Below are 21,716 nucleotides of genomic sequence, written 5' to 3' on the forward strand. Positions count from 1 at the left end.
TTAGGGACTAAAATACAAAATTAAACAGTATTATTTGTTTGTTTGTGTTTCAATTTTAGTAAATCCTAATTTACTATATTTTATTTGTACTTTTTTAAAGGGGGGGTGAAATGCTCATTTTCACTCAATCTCCTGTTAATCTTGAGTACCTATAGAGTAGTATTGCATCCTTCATATCTCCAAAAAGTCTTTAGTTTTATTATATTTATAAAAGAAAGATAGGCTGTACCGAGTCTTTCCGGAAAAAAACGAGCGGCTGGAGGCGTGCCGTGTGGGCGGAGCTAAAGCTGTGCTAACGTGCCGAGCTAACAACAACACACATACATTTGAAGCAGTTTTACTCACCGCCGAGACGAACCTTTATCGTTGTGACTGCTCGATCCTTAAGCATTAGACGATCTGCAAATCTGTCGATCTAGGCTTTGTTTAGAAAACAAGCATCGTCGAAATGCAGGGAACAAACAGTCTTGCACAACTCCGTTGATGCTCAGAAAAAACAAACTCCATCCACTGGTCCCTTAACGCCGGGTTCTTTGGGAATCTGTGCAGGGTTGTCTTGCCCTGGCAACCAAAAACACACTTCTTTGGTGACACTGTCTTCCCTAAAGCCGAGCAGAGCGCTTGGATGAGGTACTGCTTTTGCTCTCTTCTCTCTCTGTCTGGTCTACGAGCGCGCGCGCGCCTGCGAGTGAGAAGTGCCCTTAGGACCCATATAAGGAAATTCCGCCACATCTGACGTCACACAGGCCCATACTCGAAAAAAACTTTGGAACAAAAATACTCCTTCAAACGTACAATTTAATTTTTTAAACTTTGTCCATGTTTAGCATGGGAATCCAACTCTTTAACAGTGTAAAAAACTCAGTATGCATGAAATAGCATTTCACCCCCCCCCCTTTAAAGAATTGTTATTTCTATTCAGATATGTTAAAGAGAGGACAATAAATGATAGAAGATGACTAGAATTGAGCACCATGGTTCAATCTGTTGAAGAATAATGCATTTACTGCTAATCTACAACTTCAACAATTATAAAACAATTTAATTAAATACCAACTGAGGATAGTGACAATATATTCTGACGTCTCTCTTGGACATCTTCAATGAGAACAAACAATACTAGCTTTTTTAGAGTGATGATACTGGTCATTCTGAGTGACACTGACCATGCAGCAGTGATACAATTACGTTCTGACAGTTGACTGACCCAACACTGAGAAATCACTGGACAGAGAAAACCCACAGAGAGACCAAAAAAAGAGAGAATCTGTACCTGCTCAGAAATAGCCAAACAATTGATCTTTTACTTGATGTGAAACAGATTAAACAATAAGTAAACTTATTGGTCTTGAGAGGCTGTTATCAAGATTTAACATCGAGCAATCAAAGTATCTATAGCACGGAAATGCACCGCAAGAGAATTGTAGTTTTCTGCTCAGCTGAATGCACAAGAAGAAATGCTCAAAATCATGTGTATGTGAAAAGCATTGAAAATTTGCACTTATTTTAGGAGAATGAATAGCATGAAAACCATCAAAACTATCTCTGTAAGTATACAGTATAATCTATTGTTTCATATCACATCTTTTTTCCATTCAAAGTTATGTATGATTCATTGAATGAAATTAACTGAATATTACAGTTCTCACATCTGAGAAACAACTCACCATGTTCCACTTGGGAAAGAGGAAATCAGTCCCGATGTACTCGAAGTAATGAGCGAATCCCTCTTTTAGCCAAACGTCCTCCCACCAAACTGGTGTGACTAGATCGCCAAACCACTAGAAGAGAAGAAATGAACCATCAATCATCAACCGAGAAACACAGGGACCATTACAAAAATCCATTTCATGTTCACCGGCAAACAATTATGACAAACTTTTGTACAAGAAAAGTGTTCATGGGTAAACTGAAACCAAACTTTATTTGGACAAAGCATCAGGAAAATATACACTCTCCTCTTCATCCAATATCAACAAAAGCATATTTCATCTAGTGGAAAACATGTTTTATTAGAAAACTCCAATACCGCAGAAAAATAACTCTTTTCCTTCAGAAGTAGAAGTACAAACAAACACTTCTAATAAACATTTGCACTCTGGTTCAACAGAAAAGTTGTTCACAAACGGCTTCACAGAACATTGAGAATCCGGCAGAGCTTTTGAACTATGATTAATAGTGGCCTAAACAATCAATTACCTACAGTTACACAATTAAAAACACATTTTTCTGTTTCACAGCATTCATACCTGGGCGCTCCGCCAAGGACACCTTAAATGAGCAGAAGAGAGAAAAATAAGGATTCGATTATGAAACGTCCCATTTGGAAGGTAAAACCTATTCAAGTGATCCCTGCCATTGTGTGCAGTTGACAGTGTGCAAAACAGGGCTATTGACTGGAAAAGATGCAACATTGCAGTTGTGAATGAGCTGGATATTTTCCACAGGCTCTTAGGCTCAAGCAGATGTGCTACTGAACGCCGGATCTCATTGTTGCAGCAAACAAACCTCTAGAAGTCAGGCCTTTTTCATCTGAACATGACATGTTCTCAAAGGCTCTCCAAGCGCCTGACCCCGTTCATCTGTGACTCAGACACATGGACTGATAGAAGAGCCGCAGCGCGGAGAGAAACAGCTGTTATCCTGCTCTCAACTCTCTACAAGTCACACTTCAAGTAGCTTCCCAAAGGTCTAGTGACTTTTTCTGCCCTCTTCTAATTTGTCAGATGTTCTGATGACAATGAAGGACAGCGAGTCACATCACGTCATTTATTATGTGACAGAAGCTGCAGAGCAAATGGATTGGTACTGTGAAACCTTGAGGAACAACACAGATAGCTCAACAAGTATGTCAATGAACAGTACGAGCCGTGACACCCTCGCTTAATTACGCCTTCAACAATGTCGGTGAGAAGAAAGCTGAAACAGAGGGATTCTGCAGCCCTCCTGTTTCATTAACAGATACGCTGACGGGATTCATGCAGGGAAGAGTTCACTCTGTACCTCTATACTGCAGCATATACTGTACATTTGAAGCAGAAGAAAACCTTCAACGGCATAATAAAAAAAAAACCTTAAGACATGAAACACACCAAAGCAGCCGAGAATCACTCTGAAGAATCATACTGACATGAAGCCTCCAGCTAACTTTTACTTGCAGTAAAAGCCTGAATACTTGAGTTTAAATGTCCTTCATTGACTTTTAACAAGGAGGTTCAGACAATGTGTGTCTCCTGGATCAGGTTTGCGACTGCAGGGCAAAGGATATTGCTTTCTCAACTGGAAAACCGCAAGAAAGAAGTCCTGAAGCTGCATTGTAGTATAGGTTCAAATGTTAAATACTAGAATCAAAACTGCATCTACTGTACAAGTATCATGGTCTAAAATCCCTTAAAAATGGAAAGTATAGCCTACTTCAAGATTGTTTTATTAAATTTAAGTAAAATCCATGTATATTTTGCAAGTATACTTTATGTAGTAATTACACTAATATCAATGTACTTGTAAGTGAACTTTTTCAAAACTTTCTATTTTTTACACATTTAATTAGCAATTCATATATTACTTTACCTATTAAAGATGGACTCTTTATTAGTTTCTGATGCAGTAATCATTAATAAATGGTTTAGATCTTGAGTCATATTAACACATGATTATCTGTGCATGAATTAATGCGCATTCATATTGTACTGTAAAGTGTTACCTTTTAAAATCGCACTCTATTGGAAATGATCCATGAACATTCTTCAACTTTCTCATGCTCTTTACCTTTACCAAATCATTCACTTTTGAGGTTCAGTTTCAGTGAGGATGTGTGCTTAGAAAGCAGCTGCCTGTGTAGACAGTAGACAACAAGGTAGCAGCTCACTAGGTTCCGAAACCATCATCACACTGTTTATCCTCTTCAAATTTGAATCTCAGTAAACCTGAACTAGAACTGGAAATTGCTCCAAATCACAATAAGAGAATTTTGAAACCCTCTGATTTGAGTGACAAAATGTATTTATTTGTCAGAATTTAGAGTGAGAGTGTGAAATCTCCTATTTCATGTGTTTACGGATGCTGTCTTTTATAAATGAGCAGATAATAAAACACCAGCCAACAGACATGAGTCAGATTCACCTCCACCGACAGCCATTTATCCTCATATTTAATGTTTAACTCATATTTAATGTCTAAATGTGTTTTTAAAGCAACCGTGTTAAGATGTGTGTGAGAACTGAAGCCTCACTCTCCAAACATATTTATATCCAAAACATATTCATATCCAGAGGGGAGAATGTCACCTCTCCAATTTGTGGGAAAATAAGAAAACTCAACATCAGCTGCATCGGCCTCTATTAGGCTTGTTTTATTGGCGGAATAACTGCATATGAAGGACTGTGGCAGCCTCATTTAATTCTGAGAGGCTGAAATGAGATAAGAAATTAACAGTGATTGAGCGTCTGTGACATATAAACCCCATCGCTGGCAGCGGCAAATCTATTAACAATCCGCTGCTACAGTGACATTAAAATGAGGCCAGGAGAGTCCACAGGATAAACCTATACAATAGAAAACAGCGTCTATCATCTACTAATCAATTCCTACTGGCAGTCCGCGAGAGCGACGAGATACAAATGTGATTTATCAGAAGCCGGCACTTTGTTCGTGTTATTAGTGCTTGCTCAGACAGACTTTTTTTTATGTATGACAGAATATGTGCTGGATGAGGACTGATCTAATACTTTCAAAATGAAGGAGCCAATCAATATGTCAGGTAAGCACAAGCCCCGCCCACTCCGACGCTCTGAGCTCAGTCAAGGTAATTTACAGTGGAAAATAATTAGCAGTGTGCTATTTAACTCTGTATGAAAATGATGGCCATGAGACTGAAGCAGAGAAAAATGGCATCTTAATTAAAAACATAAAGATGAGCAGAAGCTCCAGAGAACTGCGACCCAAAAGGGTGAAACAGCCTGCGGTGAATTCAGTGCACTTGACAGCTAATCTCTGTCTTTTACTCTCTCTGTCTCTCCTCCTTTCTCTTATTTATAAGTAAGCACTTACACGCTTATATGCACACGCTTGTGTGTTTAAAGCTTAAATTTGGACTGACTACATGCTTTCAATGTTAAATCTGACATCTTAAGTTAGCATCAACACACTGCCACGACAGTTCATAACTATTTTATGTTTTGACAAATAGTTTAATTCGTATGAATTCATACAATCTCATTTTTGTACGATCTGCTTATGGCCCACCTTAAAACAGACCTTAAAATCGCCACCTTAAAACAAAAAAAAGCACAAACGGTTTCAGCTTTACAGCGTGTTGTACGCTTAGATAAATGTGAATTCAGTGGGAATGCCTACTGCAGGACATTGGACATACTTCAGTTTTCCACCTGTAAACATCATCACTGGACAACATTATAGTTCCAGCCTCCACTGCTGCTTCTTTTCAATTATTCTTGATCATAAAACAAGGCTTTATGTGCAGAGAACAGCCTGATCTGGGTTACTCTCATGAATTCCAGCTCTAAAACTATCACATATGCACATTATTGCTGTTTCTGAAATAATATCATGATTTCATGCTCCCTGTGAGAGTGTTTTACTGTACAAGGTTCAGACTGAGTTCAGACAGAGCTGAATTATCTGTGCAGAAATGAGAGATGAGAGGATTGTTTTCTTTTATTTCCTTCTCCCTAAAAAGAAAAGAAAAAAGAAAAAAAACAAACGAAAAGAAAAGAGGAAAGAACTGCAGACATGCTGTAGGCCTATCATCTTTGAGCTAGACCAACAATGCAGAGCTGCGATTCAGCAGTATATGAGGAAGAATATTCAAGAGATGAATCCAGAACAATACTGAGAACGCAGAACATCTCCAACACGCTCATCAATAATCCGCCATAACAAAAGGCACTAAAATCCAAGGTTCTCAGCAACATAAGAGCTGCAAACAAAGGCTGGTGAAAAATGAGCACATGCAATGAAAAATTCCAGCGTTTCCTTTACAATTCATGCCGATGATGCATTTGTGGGCTTAAAGTCCCTTACTGAACATTATTTCAATGCCAAAAGAAAGAAAAAAAATCACTTTTAACCCAGACTGCTTGTTTAATCTGCATCTAATACGGTAGTCTGCAATGATGCAAAGGCACGAAAAATAGGTTATTTAACACAAGAGAGACTTCTTGCATGCGCAAAACACTCCAGAGAGAGAGAGAGAGAGAGAGAGAGAGAGAGAGAGAGAGAGAGAGAGAGAGAGAGAGAGAGAGAAAAAAACAGAAAGAAAGAGAGATGGAGAAAGGAAATCTTTACTTTCACAATCCCAATGGAGGTGATGCGTAAAGCTCTTTTTATAAGAGATGTGCATCAAATTCTCCAGATGTCCAATTATCTGCTGCTGTTCTGCCCTTTAACTCAACTGACCATCTTCACACTCTCTGTTACTCTCTGACTCTGCCTTCCTTTCTCTGTCTTCTATAAGTAGATCAACGCCTTATTTAAAAAAAAAAAAAAATCTGTAGCCTAAATGTAAGAGACATCACTTATAGGCTATGCACAATTATGCTAATTCTTTTCAGTTACATGTCCTGATTAAAATACAATTACTTGCCGTACATGTAGAATTTTAAACCTAAATCTAACGACAAACAAGAAATATTTAGTAAAATTAATAAATTAATCAGAATTATTAAATTAATCAGGCGCTCAGTCTGTTCGATGCGCATGTGCATGCGCGCGCTCGCGCTCGTTTAGTTAAGTCTGCGAAGATTGACGGAGAAGATTCGCTTGCTGTCAGGAGTCAGGACAAGTCTTACTGCAAAATGCAAATGCTCATGTGAATATATAACATTTACAAACAAGGATATAAACGTTAAATGTAAGTTATGCGCTCACTGCGTTGGGGAAAACATGTCTCACGCATTAAACATGACCTATGCCAGAGCACCTGACAGAGCGAGCGAACTACGCTAGGCTAATACGCTTACGAGTTTCTTTATGCGCTTAATATATTAATCATTCTCATGTTTTTGGCAGCTTGGGTCGAGACCTTTTCCCGCAGCAGCTATTTTTAGGTGTATTTCATAGAAAGGTGCTACAGAGTAACGTTACAAGTAAATGAACTGAGCTGAGGTTTTTAATGCACATTGATGACCAGACCCGGTTAATCCATCCTTAATGAAATTCGTTTTCGATCGATTTCCATTATTGTTATCTCATTAACTGAATTCCTGCTGGAACAGTTGCTGATGAGACGCCTCAAACTACCTTTATTAAACCTCTATTTAACATTACATTATTGTTAAACACATAAGCACAATAAATTCAAGCATCTTTCGTTGAAAGAGAAAATTATTGCAAATCAATAAATAAAAGACAATATGAAAGGCCTAACAATGAAATATATAATCAAATATACATTTCAAGTAGTTAAGAGTTTTGAGGCATTCCTTCTTTCAGCTAATTTAAGGATTTAAAAAAAAATGCCACAAAACTTGGATAAACTACACTTGTGTAAATTAAACTTACCTATAATTAAGCAAATATTAAACTTCTTTGAGGCCCTTTTGAGAGTTTTTTTTTGCCATATTTGAAAAAAAACAAAATTGCTATATCTTAGGTTATATTTTATGGAATAGTGCAGTATTTATTATAAATGATTTATCCGTGCGCATCATCATAATTATTATTATTTTTAATTCAAGGCTCCTTGTAAATCTTTAATCAAAATAACTTCCTCTCCCTCTTGCAGTGACATCTCTTCTCTGATGATGTGCTTACCTATGTTTTCTTGTCCGAGAAGTCTTTCTACTCGGAAATAACGTCACAATAGGGAACTTCATGCCGACTTTAACAGTCATGAAATAAACAACACATCATGTCAGAAAAGTAACGCTCACAGATCAGGTGATATGATTGGACTAAATTAGTCCATTGTGATTTATTATTAACACATGAAGTGAATCAGCTGTTTTAAACATCAGCCCGTATATAAATCTGTTTTGTCTTCTTCCAGCAAGGTGAAGTTTAACTTTGACCGTAAAAAAATGTGAAACCACAGTAAGTGTGTTTTTACCTGATGGCAGATCTCGTGCACCACCACCATGGTGAGCTCCATCTGATAGGAGAAGGAGGAGATGTCAGGATCCAACAAGATCTTCTGCTCCACAAACACACTCAGGCCCCAGTTCTCCATGGCTGCATACGGATGCTTCGGCACTGCCAGGAGATCTGCACACAATGATGAAGATCCAAGTTAATACAAGTTAACAAGTAAGTGTTTTGAAATAAAAAAACAAGTTAACAAAAAACTGTTGTGTACCCACACTGCAAAGTAGCTCAAACAGCAGCTGGGTCATTCAACTGAACTGTAAATAATGATACCTTACAGACCGTTATTATTTACAGTATAAATGGATCATAACAAATCCAGTAATAGTTATTTATTTAGTGTAAATACATTTGTATTCTTGAGTCTATTAAATATACTAAATACTGCACTATTCCATTATATTTTGTTCTTAAATTACTAACCCTGTTGTATACTAATGATTATTGAAAAATGGATATTTGTTAATATTTGCTTCTTGGCTTTCAGCAAAAAGATAATGTCTAAATGATGTTACATAGTCAGTCATATTACTATGAATCCCGTAGAGGGCATAGTTTCATTCCAAAATATATACATTTTATTCAAGTTGACAATTTATTTCAAAACACTTAAAGCTCCAATATGTAACAATTTTGTAATAAAATTTCCGAAAATAACTTGCACAGTGTGATATATTTCCTCCAGTTGTGTACTTACAATATCTCAAAAGTCTCCAAAGATTTTTTATTTCAGAGAAATTCCGATTTTAAATAACTGTCCGTCCCGGAAAAGAAATGTCGCCTCTCAGTGACGCAATGTCCGCACTATCCTTTTTTTCCGGTGTGGACCATGTGATATTCCACCACACCGGAACATCACATGGTCAAATGCGGAAGTGGTGGTTATAGCGTTATTGCCATAGACTGTATGGTTATAGCTGTTATGGATCACGATTACTCTTTGGCGAGTATTGAAGTGCCAACAAAACGAAAGCGTCCATATTCGGATACACGCAGACTGTGTGACAAACGGAGGAATAAAACCCGGATAAATATCGGCCAGGCGTTTTCGAGATGGAGAGAGCTGCGCGAGAATCTTGGACTTGACAGAGACTCTGCTCTCGCGAGTGTATTGATACAGGTAAGCGAATCAAATGTTTTTTATTGTAAAAGTAACGTAATAGTTACAGTAAAGATGATTTTAATAGATATGAATTAATGACAAATAGGCTAGCTGTAAGTTGTAACGGGATAATATAGCATAACATTTCATGTTCCTTGCAGTTTCATTAATTATGATGACATAAAATAATACGATCAGACATACGGGTAATACAAAAACGAATAAATTACCTCATCCGTGATCATGATTCATTAATTCCATTTAGATACATCGCTAGATGGTGAAAACGCATTAAAAACGACATCTCCCATCGTCACCTCCTTCATAGCGTCATCAAGCTTCGCCTTTGTTATTGTTGGAAACTGCGCCCTCTTGTGTTTTTTTTTTTTTTTTTTACATATTGGAACTTTAACTAACTTTTGCCAAAATGCAACCTAGGGTCTTTTTGTTAACCTAACATCACTCTCCTCCCTGTTACGTTGCATTCGGAGATCGACTATTTTTGACTGTCAAAATGCCGGCGGACACAGCTACAGTGAGTTGTTCAAAATCTTTCTTTTTAGTAAACTCTGTGTACACAAACAATGTTCTCAATGCTCGAGTTCATGTGTAGAGCCCCTGGTGATATTTAGAGCAAAGTTTCATGTTGTGTCGAGCCTTCTTAGTGTTTTAAAAATAGCGATTTTTGATGCTATCATAGAAGTGCCCCTAGCACTCCCATTCAGAAGGCAATTTGACCGAAAACGAAAATACGGTCAAACTTAAAAGTGGCGTTTCCATTCTAATTATGCTTTTAAACGAAAGTTTGCCTCGGGTAGATTAACAAAAAGACCCTTGCATTTTGGCAAGAGTTACCCTTAAAAGATACACTTAAATCCAGGAAAAAAAATCCAAATAATGCGACACCACTGCATGTGAAGCATTGTGTAAATTGTTTTCATTTAAAACAGACAAATGTTCTTCTGTATTAGATAACTGTATCATAAACATAACATTAGGGGTGGGAATCTTTTACCATCTCACGATTCGATTCGATTCCGATTCTTGAGGCCACGATTCGATTCAAAATCGATTTTCGATTCAAAAATATTTTCGATTCAAAACAATTCGATTTTATTCATAATGATTTCTAATCAGGTTTCTGATCATGATCTACTCTCATCTGCTTTGCTATACAGAATGACAAACATAAACATTAAAGTGTCTTTTTCACATTTATTAAGTTCAATTCTTAGGGAAGTGCCTTTTATCAAAAACATTGAAAAAATGTTTTTACTTGGCACTTTTAAAGCAAAGTATTTATGATGACCCATAACGAACTTACTTCTAATACTTCCTATATTAATTTTATTAATAAAACAAATGGAAGTGATTTGGCAAGTCAACTGTAAGGTTACATTTGCCAGCATATGTCCCAACATTGCTGAGAACCAACAGGAAAATAAATGTGTGCTTGTACTAGCAGCATACTTGTAGTAAATTAATACAAACTTCAGCATATTCTGAATCTCTAGCATAGTAGCATTTAATAATAGACTTCTAACCAACATCCTCTTGTTATTTCCAATTAGCAATATAATCCTTCATACAAAAAAAAAAAACATTTTGCTGTAGCAAATTCACAAACAGTTTTCGTTCAAAAATATAGAATAATGTACCAGAAGCTATCATAACGTATAATGCTTGTGGACTTATGCATATTCTGAATAATTAGTAACATACAAAGTCGCTCTTGACTTATAGTACACAACTAAATAATAAAGAGTTATGACTTGAAATGTTTGCTGTATACCACAATCAAAAACAGCTTATACAAAGAAAGTGAATGAACATCTGCAGAGAGTAACTTACAGTCAAAATGTAACTTTTTATGACTGGCATTGTTCATTTGGCGCTTAGCCATCATGCGTCCGTTATGTGCGCGTCTCTGTTATGTGCACGCCACAGACTGTCCGCGCACGTGCACGTCCGCTTCAGAGTTCCGCCTTTTGCGTTCCGTCAATGTTACGTTATTAGAATTTTTTTTTTTTGAAAATCGATTTTTGACATTTGTGAATCGATTCAGAATCGTCCACGTCCCGAATCGCGATTCATCTAAGAATCGATTTTTCCCCCCACCCCTACATAACATACATAAAGTGATGTGGATTAGACCTTAATCAAATGTGTTTATCATCTAATTGCTATAATCAAAGATCATTGTACTTTAAAGCCAAAAGCAGACACGGCAAAGCAAAAAGATACGCAGCTCTGAGCTCTATAATCATATTTCTCCCCAAACACATTTAAAATAGCTCATTTACTCAAGTCAGTGTATCAGTGAAACAGCAGACAGAGAATCAGCTGTTTTAAACGCCTCCACCTCCATCAGCCCGTCTCAGGAACATTCATATGCCAATGAGAAGCGGTTAAACCTCTGGCGCTGTTAAATCCACGTCTTATAATCAGCCACAGAGGAAGAGGAACTGTTGAAAGCTGTAACATGATTATCCGCCGGGCTGGTGTGTGTGTGTGTGTGTGTGTGTGTGTTTGCCTTATTTGCATGTTTCATGAATTCATCAGAAAGCAGCTGCAGAGTTTTGGAGGGAAGCCGCAATTGTCATGGCAACTAATACATCTGTGACACTGTGGCATGAAAAAAATTCAAACGCTTCCCTTATAATGACGAGACCCCATTAGGACTCTACGTTCACACACAATTAATGTTTTACCTTTACAGAGATGATGATGGAGTGACGAGCTCATTCAAGAGGCAAAGAACAATGAAAACAGCAACGCAAAGGTGAGAGACTGAAAGAGCTGCTCTATTAAATGACTTCTGCAAGTAAATCAGAATCAGAGAGTGCAGGTTTAATTAGCCATTGTTAATGTGGTTTATGGATGAGAGACTTGATGCTCTTTTAATTGGGCTTTTATAAGGACTCATACAGCAATTACACGACTGATGCTTTTGAAGAGAGAGACAAAAGTACCATAATCAGTGATGTACTTAAACTCAACCTTCCGTCAGGACTTTCAAGATACATAGAATGATCAATACCAGAAAACCCCGTCTAGACACCTCAAGACCCAGAACCAGTAAGTAAATATGATAATCCTTCATATATCAACGTACCTTAACAGTACTTTTAGTGAAGGAAACGAAGAGTGTTAAGAGACAAACATGCCATTTACTACAACTACAAATAGTCATCATAACCAGGTATATGACCTTCTATAACACACATAATAATATATTTAACCAGTATCACAGGAGCAAGTGTGTTGTTTACTGAATATACAATAATATTCAGAAAAAATAGCAAGTGTGAAACTTAATTTTGCTTCATTATTTAAAATAAAATATATATATTTTCAATCAAAGCAGCAGCAGAATATTGCACATCTCATAGTTATACACAAAACTGCCATCCCTAAATGAATCAGCGTTTTAAACGAAACAGTTGAGCGAATGATTCAATGACTCACTCATAATGGCAGTCACTTTATTCGTTCCTGAATTAATCAGTGTTTTAAACGAATCAGTTGAGTAAATGATTCAATGACTCACTCAAAATGGCAGTCACTAGGCTTGTTTTACATGAAGCGGCGCTGCACAGACCAATCGGTGTATGACATCACAGTACCGCGAGAACGATTAGAGAGCTGACAGCTCCATATGCTTTTGAATCGTTCTCTATGTGCTTTTATGTCATACGCCGATCGGTCTGTGCAGCGCCGCTTCAAGTCAAACAAGCCTACTTTATTTATTCCTGAATGTATCAGTGTTTTAAACGAATCAGCTGAGCGAATGATTCAATGACTCACTCATAATGGAAGTCACTTTATTCGTTCCTGAATGAAGCAGTATTTTAGAGGAATCAGTTGAGTGAATAATTCAATGACTCACTCATAATGGCAGTCACTTCATATGTTCCTGTCTGAATCAGTGTTTATAAACAAATTGGTTGAGTAAATCACATTTAGATTTAGATTTATTCATTTAGCAGATGCTTTTATCCAAAGTGACTTAAAATTTAGGAATATAAGAGATTCATCTTAAGGAGGCAAAATTAAATTTGAAATATAATACCACAATATTTACACCTGATACCATCATTGTACTCCGGTATGGTTTATTTATTTATCTTTTATTTTCTTTCTTTCACTGTAATGACCTGTAAGTCATTGTAAGCAGGTGTATGACCTGTAGTTGATATATAAAGCTCTACACTGTTGCTGTGTTGGATTGAACATGTTCTTTTTGGCAGAGTGCTGTAAAATTTTACAAAAATCATGATGATGATGCAAAGTTGCAGAAATTCTATCTCTCCCTGTCATTCACTGTCTCACTATTAAAAAAGGCTGAAGGAATCTGTGAGGGGAATGTGAAGAGGGGGGTCTTTGTAGACTGAGGCACAGTGAATGGCGGGAGACACAGAAACAAGAGCGTCCGGAAAAACAGCAAGATCAAAATAAACAAACAGCTTGTGTTTTCAGAGAGCAGAACCTCCACTAGCTCCACTACAGCAATTATTCATCACGTTCCTCACACCTCAGTCTGTTTCACACATAAACACACACAGCCTGAGGTCTAGTTCTGAACATTCAGGTCTATCTTTGAGTCTGTATTAATACCTGCGCTGCTCTTTGAGGCTGTTTTAGGGCGAACGGGCCTGGGGCGACACAGGAAGTAAGGCAGATGGAGGCGGGAGGAAATGAACGTGAGGTTTTGCTCACAGCAGGGTTCCGTCTGTCAGCGCGTACCTGCTCTCATTCAGCACAGAAACAAGTACCGTTCACTCCATAAAGATCAGCTAGACACATGTCTGTTTATAGAGTGGCAAAATAGAAAAGAATAAATGCAACTCTACATTTTGCTATTCAACTTTGTTTCCTTTTCTGTGTTTAAATCACAGTAAAAAAATTGGTTTGATACAGTATAAAAATATGGAGATATTGTTATAAAGGCATAAATATTATGTGTATTATAGGTATCTATCTATCTATCTGTGTCTGTCTATCTATCTATCTATCTATCTATCTATCTATCTATCTATCTGTCTGTCTGTCTGTCCGTCCGTCCGTCCGTCCGTCCGTCCGTCCGTCCATCTGTCCATCTGTCCATCTATCCATCCATCTAGCTATCTATATAGGTGTGCTCAAAGTAATATATATATATATATATATATTACTGTATACACTGTATATACAGTATATACAGCTGCTGGTAAGTCACCATCATGGGAAACGGGAATGCTTGTGGGCCAGCTATACCAGCTTAGTTTTGCTTGAGAACAGCATGACCTCCTAGACCAGGGGTGGGCAAACTTTTTGGCTCAAGGGCCACACTGGGTTTTAAAAATTTGACAGAGGGCCGGCCCAGTAGCAGATTATGAAGCACAATCTCATGAAAGTGCGTATCTATACCACAAATTTTATTTCTTGTGCCATTTATATGCCAAAAAGTTTTTTTTTTTTTTTTTTTTTTTTTTTTTTTTTTTTTTTTTTTTTCTGCGTGCATGCTACACACTGTAAACCCCTTGGTTAGGATTAGGGGTGTGGAGTGCGTGCCTATTACACGCCATAAAGTGCATATCATATGCACGCGAAAACATATTATGCACTACAAATACAATTCGTGGTATTCGCACTTTCATAAGATCGGGCTCAGCAAACAGACAACGTTGTGGCAATGTCTGTGCGAAATTCAACAACTGAGAGATGACATTCTGACAATACATTTTTTATGCTAGATATCCCCCGTTTAGAATGTTATGTTTTGATGTTAATTTTTAAAGATGTTAGATAATTATAGCCTATACTTTTTAAATACTGTGTAGCTATCCTTATTATTATTTAATGGCCTAACAGTAAATTAGAAACAAAACATATGCAAGTGTACACTTAGAAGAGTAAAAATTACAGGTTACGTTAATTCAACTTTATTAAAACTGAATGGCAATTTGCACTTCCAAAAGTCATACATTTGTGGAAATAAACAAATATACAAATTTATTTTAAGAATAATAAAATTAAACATAAAAGGCAAAGGCAGATCAGAATATTTAATGAAAAAAAAAACGGGTTCTGTACATGGCAGACAGGGGAGCGTAGTCGAAAGCCGGACGATAAAGGTCGGTAAACGGAATCGGGCAGGATACATCCACAAATCCAGAGGAGCAAAGAAACTAAATAGCAGACAAATCAAAGGAAAAACTAAGGTGTGCAAGCGGTTACCAAACATTTTTTTTTCTCATTGAGTTTCCAAAAAAGGAAAAAACATTAACGTGCAACAAGTCTATGCGCTTAAGTTTCTGCAGAGACATTCTCTGGTTTCTGTCTGTTTGGTTTCCATGGTGACACGTCATTGCTTGTTACGTGACACACACACCGCAGCCACAACAGCGCTGAATGAATGATGATCTGCTTTTATGTCATTTTTCCTTTTTTACATTTGTTAGCTATGGCATGAAATATCTGATATTCTGATTGTCAAATATATGCAACGCAATATATATATAACGCAAAGTATTGCAAGAAAAAAGGCAAAATTAATGCGATCTTAATACAATTTTTTTAAATACTCGACGGGCCGGATTAAACAGCCTAACGGGCCGCATGTGGCCCGCGGGCCGTAGTTTGCCCACCCCTGGCCTAGACCAACTCTGTATTTTTCGGCTGGGTAGAGTTTGTTTAGATCAATAAATAGGAGGCATATTTGTTTCTTAGTTGAAGTGGAGAAATTATTCCTTGTTAACAAATATCACCTTGAATCTAGAGCACAGCTCTCCCCTCGGACGAAGACATTTCCATACTGTAGTTATTGTAAACGTCGCCTGATGTAGTTATGACTCCATTAATAATTCCACAATTACACTGTATTTGTCTCTGAGGAACCTGAGCTCTAAGAGGAAGAAACACTGAATCCCAAACCACTGAAAAGACTTAATAAGGTGTCCTCATTAGATTACTAAACTTAATGACCATCAAGACGTCTGTGTTTGAAGTAGTTGTACATGAACATGAGCAGCGCTAATTCTTTTCTTGATGCTAGTTCTGTGAGTGAGGGGTTGTGAGGGCTTTTCATTAGCAACCTGCTTATTCACCATCAATACACTAAGAAATGGAAACACATGAGCCTGTTTACTCTGTTTACCCTGATTTACTTCATCTGAATCAGCTGCTGCGGTACAGACATGTTCAGTGAGGAATCATGTTTGTCAGGTATCATAATGCTAACTTCACTTCATGGTAGCTTGGATTCACTGCACTATATAGCCATACAATCATTATTAAATATTGAAAACCTTTGAAAACTTATTGTATCGTTAGAAACATCTAAGACTCTTAGAATCTGACTATGGCAGACAGAATAGTATCAATTACTCCTATTAAAGCAGCTAAACAGTTCTCAATAGCCCAGAAACAGCATTAGAAAACATTCAATCCAGCATTAGCGTGGTCAACGCTTTAGGCTGTAAACACATCAGCTGTTAATGCTAGATACGCTGTCTTGTTTCTTCTGTTTTATATCTCAGATAAGAGTTAAACTGGCCTGACTGCAGTGCTGGGCTCTTTTGGTGTCAGTCTGTTTAGCATGTTGAACTGATGTGATGTGATGAAGGTCTGTAGGAACGACTGACAGAGCAGCTGTTCACTTTCACACACTCTTTCGTCATATAAGTCTAGTTTCACCTTCAACAGCATTACAGGATTACAGTATTGACAGAACATTCATCAATGGATTAAACCGATTAGGAAATAGATCTACATGAAAGTACCCTAAACTGAGTATACTAAGTGTTTAAAGTGTTTTTCTTTGCTAATTGACATTTTGATGTTTCAATCCTGTCTTGTAACACAATGGGCTTTATGCACAGCTGCACTACTTCCTGAACTTCAGACAGCTCTTTGTTTCCTGTCTGCCATTATTGGACAAACTGATTAATCCAGGTGTGCCTGACCTCAGTAACAATAATCAGACACACCTGGATTAATCAGTTTGTCCAATAATGGCAGACAGGAAACAAAGAGCTGGCTGAAGTTCAGGAAGTAGTGCAGCTGTGCATAAAGCCCATTCCCACAGATCTTTCCTTTGCTTTTCAAGATCTTTCTGTGCCTGCGTGTCACATTTTTATTAATCTTAATTTCTCTCAACTTGTGTGTTTTTTCTGGGCTAGTCAGATTGAACTGCGGTCTCACAAATGTAATTTTTTTATTATTTTTTTGCATACTGCTTTAAAACAACACTTCAGTGAGTAAATGATAACTTAATTTTCATTTTAGGGCGAACTATCCCTTTAACATCATACTTAAAGTTTACTATTTAAATGTAATTTTTGCATTTAAGTATGCACTGAATTTATTTTATTTTTTGCTTTTTGACAAATATTTTTTGAATTGTAATGTTTTTAGAATTTTTTGAATGTCTGAATTGTAATTTCATTAAGAGTTCATTAAAACACATACAACTTATACTGTAGATCTCATATGAATTAACTTTCCATTACTGTATGTGTGATAGCAGAGTTACCTTATATTACTCTGGATTTACAGAGTAAAAGAGGACAGATGTGGACAGATGTTTGGTAGATGGGTATTATTTGTTTTATCCTTACCTTTATGTTTTATATGTTAATAGATTTTTAATTCAGACATTGTAACAAAAAAAAAAGTGGCTGTCGCCTCATAGCGAGAAGGTCCCTGTCAGAGTCCAGGCTGAGTCAGGAGTTAGAACATGTCAGAGTGTTTCATCAGCAGCTGATCAAAAGGACTTTCATGTTGAGATGTTCCTTTGGTTTCTACAGAGGTAAATCATAAAGGCGTGATCTGAAATGTTTCCAGAACTTAAAGGGATGTTTTGGTGTAAAATCAACCTAGAGTCCTTTGCACCATGACCTCGAGCCACACAACCCCCCAAAAGCCTTTTTTCCCCTTGGTTGAACATAATTAAAGTTAGAGCTTATTTAGAGATATCAGCCGAATGTCTTAGTGCAGGCGCTAATGGATCCAAGGTTGTTTTTCGTAATTACCCCACTAATAATGCCCGGAATGGTACCAAACTTCTACAGTAGTACAGATAGGTTCTGTACTCATAAATTGAGGCATTGGAAAGTTTGTAAGTACATCTACATCAGGAGTTTATTTAAATAACACTTGCCTGACGGTCATGTAACTGCTAACCCGGACGTCAAGGTCACTTCCGTGAGTTGGGAAAAGCCTGTAAAAGTCCTGGCAGAAAGCGATGCATAGGTTTAAAGGAGAACTCCGGTCAATTTTAACATTGAGCTCATTTTTTTGTACATTTGGAGTGCTGTCAATACAGAGAACAACGACAAAAATCGGTGTTGCCTACACCGAGTTATTCTATTTTTAAAATTTGCACCCTGTTGACTTCAATGGGGCAAGTACTAAACCTGCTTTTAGCCTCTTAACATCCTTGATGTGTCATTACAAGTGCACAGCCAATGTGAGTGATTCCTTCTGAGTGAACACGAGTGAATCTGACTGCAGTAGATGTGAAAGAAGGAAGGAAGGAAGGAAGGAATCACTCACATTTTCTGTGCACTTGTAATGACACATCAAGGATGTTAAGAGGCTAAAAGCAGGTTTAGTACTTGCCCCATTGAAGTCAACAGGGTGCAAATTTTAAAAATAGAATAACTCTGTGTAGGCAACACCGATTTTTGTCGTTGTTCTCTGTATTGACAGCACTCCAAATGTACAAAAAAATGAGCTCAATGTTAAAATTGACCGGAGTTCTCCTTTAATAATGTTCGACCAAGGGAAAAAAGGCTTCTGGGGGGGTGTTTGGCTCGAGGTCATGGTGTATGGAAGTAAAATAATCTCAAATGTTTTTGAAACAAAAAGCCTGTTGAATTGCACTACTTGAAAAATAATAGGCATTGCATTAACCATGCTTGCATTTTAATGCATTGTATTTTTAGGGCTTGCATTTTTATGGGCTGAAATTCAACATGGTTGAATATTTAAGCTGTGAATATTTCAATTAAAAACATTTCAAACACATTTTCATTATTAAAAATTCAATAATCCATATTCACCTTTCATATTTCACTTCCAAAATATTCAAACTGTTTAAAAATACAACCTATAATATTCAACAGGCAATTTTCGGTCCATTTTATTTCGCTTCCACAAATTCGCTTCCACAAATTCAGTGGTTCAAATTCAACAGTAAATTCAACGGAACTGCAGGAAAAGCAATAGATTATCGAGCATACTATCCATCTGCTGTTAGTCAATCCCACCAGCAGGTGGTGCAAAAGCGCGTGTTGTTGACGAAGACCAGCAACTGTTAGAGCAAGCCATTCATTCATTAAACTCATTTAACAGCAATGTAAGTGTATTTGTGATTATTATGACGGCGGTTGTATGTTAAATTCAGTGTCTTCACGGTTACTTTCCCTGTGTAGCCTACAATCATCTTTCTCTACCGTGAACAAGATTATACGTTAATGTTATTCCCCGATGCGGATACGCAGATCCAATGTTACATTTTTGAGGTTGACGTATATTTCTCTTGGTTGTTTAGTTGCCTTAACTTTATATTGTGGCGATGTGCTGCATGCAAGCTATTAGGGTTTCCCTCAAAACGTCAGGATTCCCCTGCTGGACATATAAAACGCTTAACGTAGCTTAATGGACTAATTACAGTGATATAAAAGACCAAACTCGCAGGCAAGCAGATGGACTCAGAATAACGCACAAAGTTTAATGCTGAGCGTTTCCCAGTGATAGACTGGCATAAAGTTGGCTTGACGTTGGACATTCGCACATTTAGGGACCGTCTCTAAAGTGTATACGTCTTTGGTATACACGTTTCAAACTTCAATATCATTTGAATAGAACGACTTACAGTCATAAAACCAACTGTAAAGTGTTCATGTGGTGCCAGCCATAATGCGCACCCTTTGGATTTTTTATATTTATTCAAATAAATTAAAGTTTGCTATTGAAGTTAGAAACGTGTATGCCAATGTTGTATGCAACTTTTGAGACGGTCCCTAAATGTGCGAATGTCCAAATGTCAAGCCAATTTTACATTTATTAGGCTACATTTAGTCATTTATTTAGCAGACGCTTTTATCCAAAGCGATTTACAGTTAAACTAACAATAGGAGGACAACAATATGCAAGTACTATGACTCTTCCCAGTTTAAGCTAATGCAACGTACTACTCTCTTTCTCTCTCTCTCTCTCTCTCTCTCTCTCTCTCTCTCTCTCTCCACACACACACACACGTGGAGAGAGAGAGAGAGAGAAGAGAAAAGAAAGTGTTAATGATCAAGTGTTGATTTTATGCCAGTATATCACGAAACGCTCTGCATGAAACTTTGCGCGTTACGTTCATATTCTTAGTCCCTACAGCCTACATCCCCATAAAGGTGCGAGTTTGGTCTTTCATATCACTGTATTAGTCCATAGCGTTTTGCCCCGACGGAAGGGGAATCCTTGAGTGTGAGGTATTGAGGGAAACGATTATAATCCTGTTCATGTAGGTAGAGAAAGCTGATAACATGTAGGCTACAAAATGTAACAATGAAGTTATTGAATGAAACATAAACACAGCTTTTGTGTCTTTATCATCTTTTCCACATATATATACTGATACGGGTAATCATTTTCATTTTATGAATGAATGGCTTGCTCTAACTGTTGCTGGTCTTCGTCAACAACACGCGCTTTTGCACCACCTGCTGGTGAGGTTGACTAACAGCAGATGGATAGTATGCTCGATAATCTATTGCTTTTCCTGCAGTTCCGTTGAATTTACTGTCGAATTTGAACCACTGAATTTGTGGAAGCGAAATAAAATGGACCGAAAATTGCCTGTTGAATATTATAGGTTGTATTTTTAAACAGTTTGAATATTTTGGAAGTGAAATATGAAAGGTGAATATGGATTATGGAATTTTTAAGAATGAAAATGTGTTTGAAATGTTTTTAATTGAAATATTCACAGCTTAAATATTCAACCATGTTGAATTTCAGCCCATAAAAATGCAAGCCCTAAAAATACAATGCATTAAAATGCTAGCATGGTTAATGCAATGCCTATTATTTTTCAAGTAGTGCAATTCAACAGGCTTTTTGTTTCAAAAACATTTGAGATTATTTTACTTCCATAATGGTGCAAAGGACCCTAGGTTGATTTTACTCTGAACCATCCCTTTAAGGTCTCTCACCTGGATATTAAATTTCAGAATGACCTGCCCAATTTGCATTGATTTTTTTAGATGCTTCTGCATGTGGAGACAGTTTGTAATAATTGGTGCGGTTTTGTTGGCTAATTGGGCCACAAATTTCAGTTCAATACGAAGCTGTTTGACTGAATCACGCTGTTGAATAAATTGCAACAGATCTAAAATTACTGTTTTTATTTCAGACCGATGAAAATATGTGCTCTTGTGGCTTTTTCTCCTATTAAAGACATGCTGTGTCTTCCTGATGAAATCTTGATGAGGTTTAGGTGGGTTTATTGTGTTTATTTGGGCTAATTTTGTGC

General features: G+C 37.2%; 1 protein-coding gene across 1 annotated transcript in view; it reads right to left on the minus strand.

The window, feature by feature from the left end:
• LOC308689438 (thyrotropin-releasing hormone-degrading ectoenzyme-like) overlaps nucleotides 1–21,716 on the minus strand; it is a 132,306-nt gene that overhangs the window by 61,854 nt on the left and 48,736 nt on the right. The window contains exons 4-5 of the mRNA XM_081363144.1: nucleotides 8,069–8,223; nucleotides 1,668–1,781 (exon numbers count right to left, since the gene is read on the minus strand). Of these exons, the coding sequence (XP_081219270.1) occupies nucleotides 1,668–1,781; nucleotides 8,069–8,223 (269 nt within the window). The remainder of the gene's footprint in view (nucleotides 1–1,667; nucleotides 1,782–8,068; nucleotides 8,224–21,716) is intronic.

The sequence above is a fragment of the Scardinius erythrophthalmus genome (assembly GCF_964197995.2).
Source record: "Scardinius erythrophthalmus genome assembly, chromosome: 4".
Taxonomy (NCBI): Eukaryota; Metazoa; Chordata; class Actinopteri; order Cypriniformes; family Leuciscidae; genus Scardinius; species Scardinius erythrophthalmus.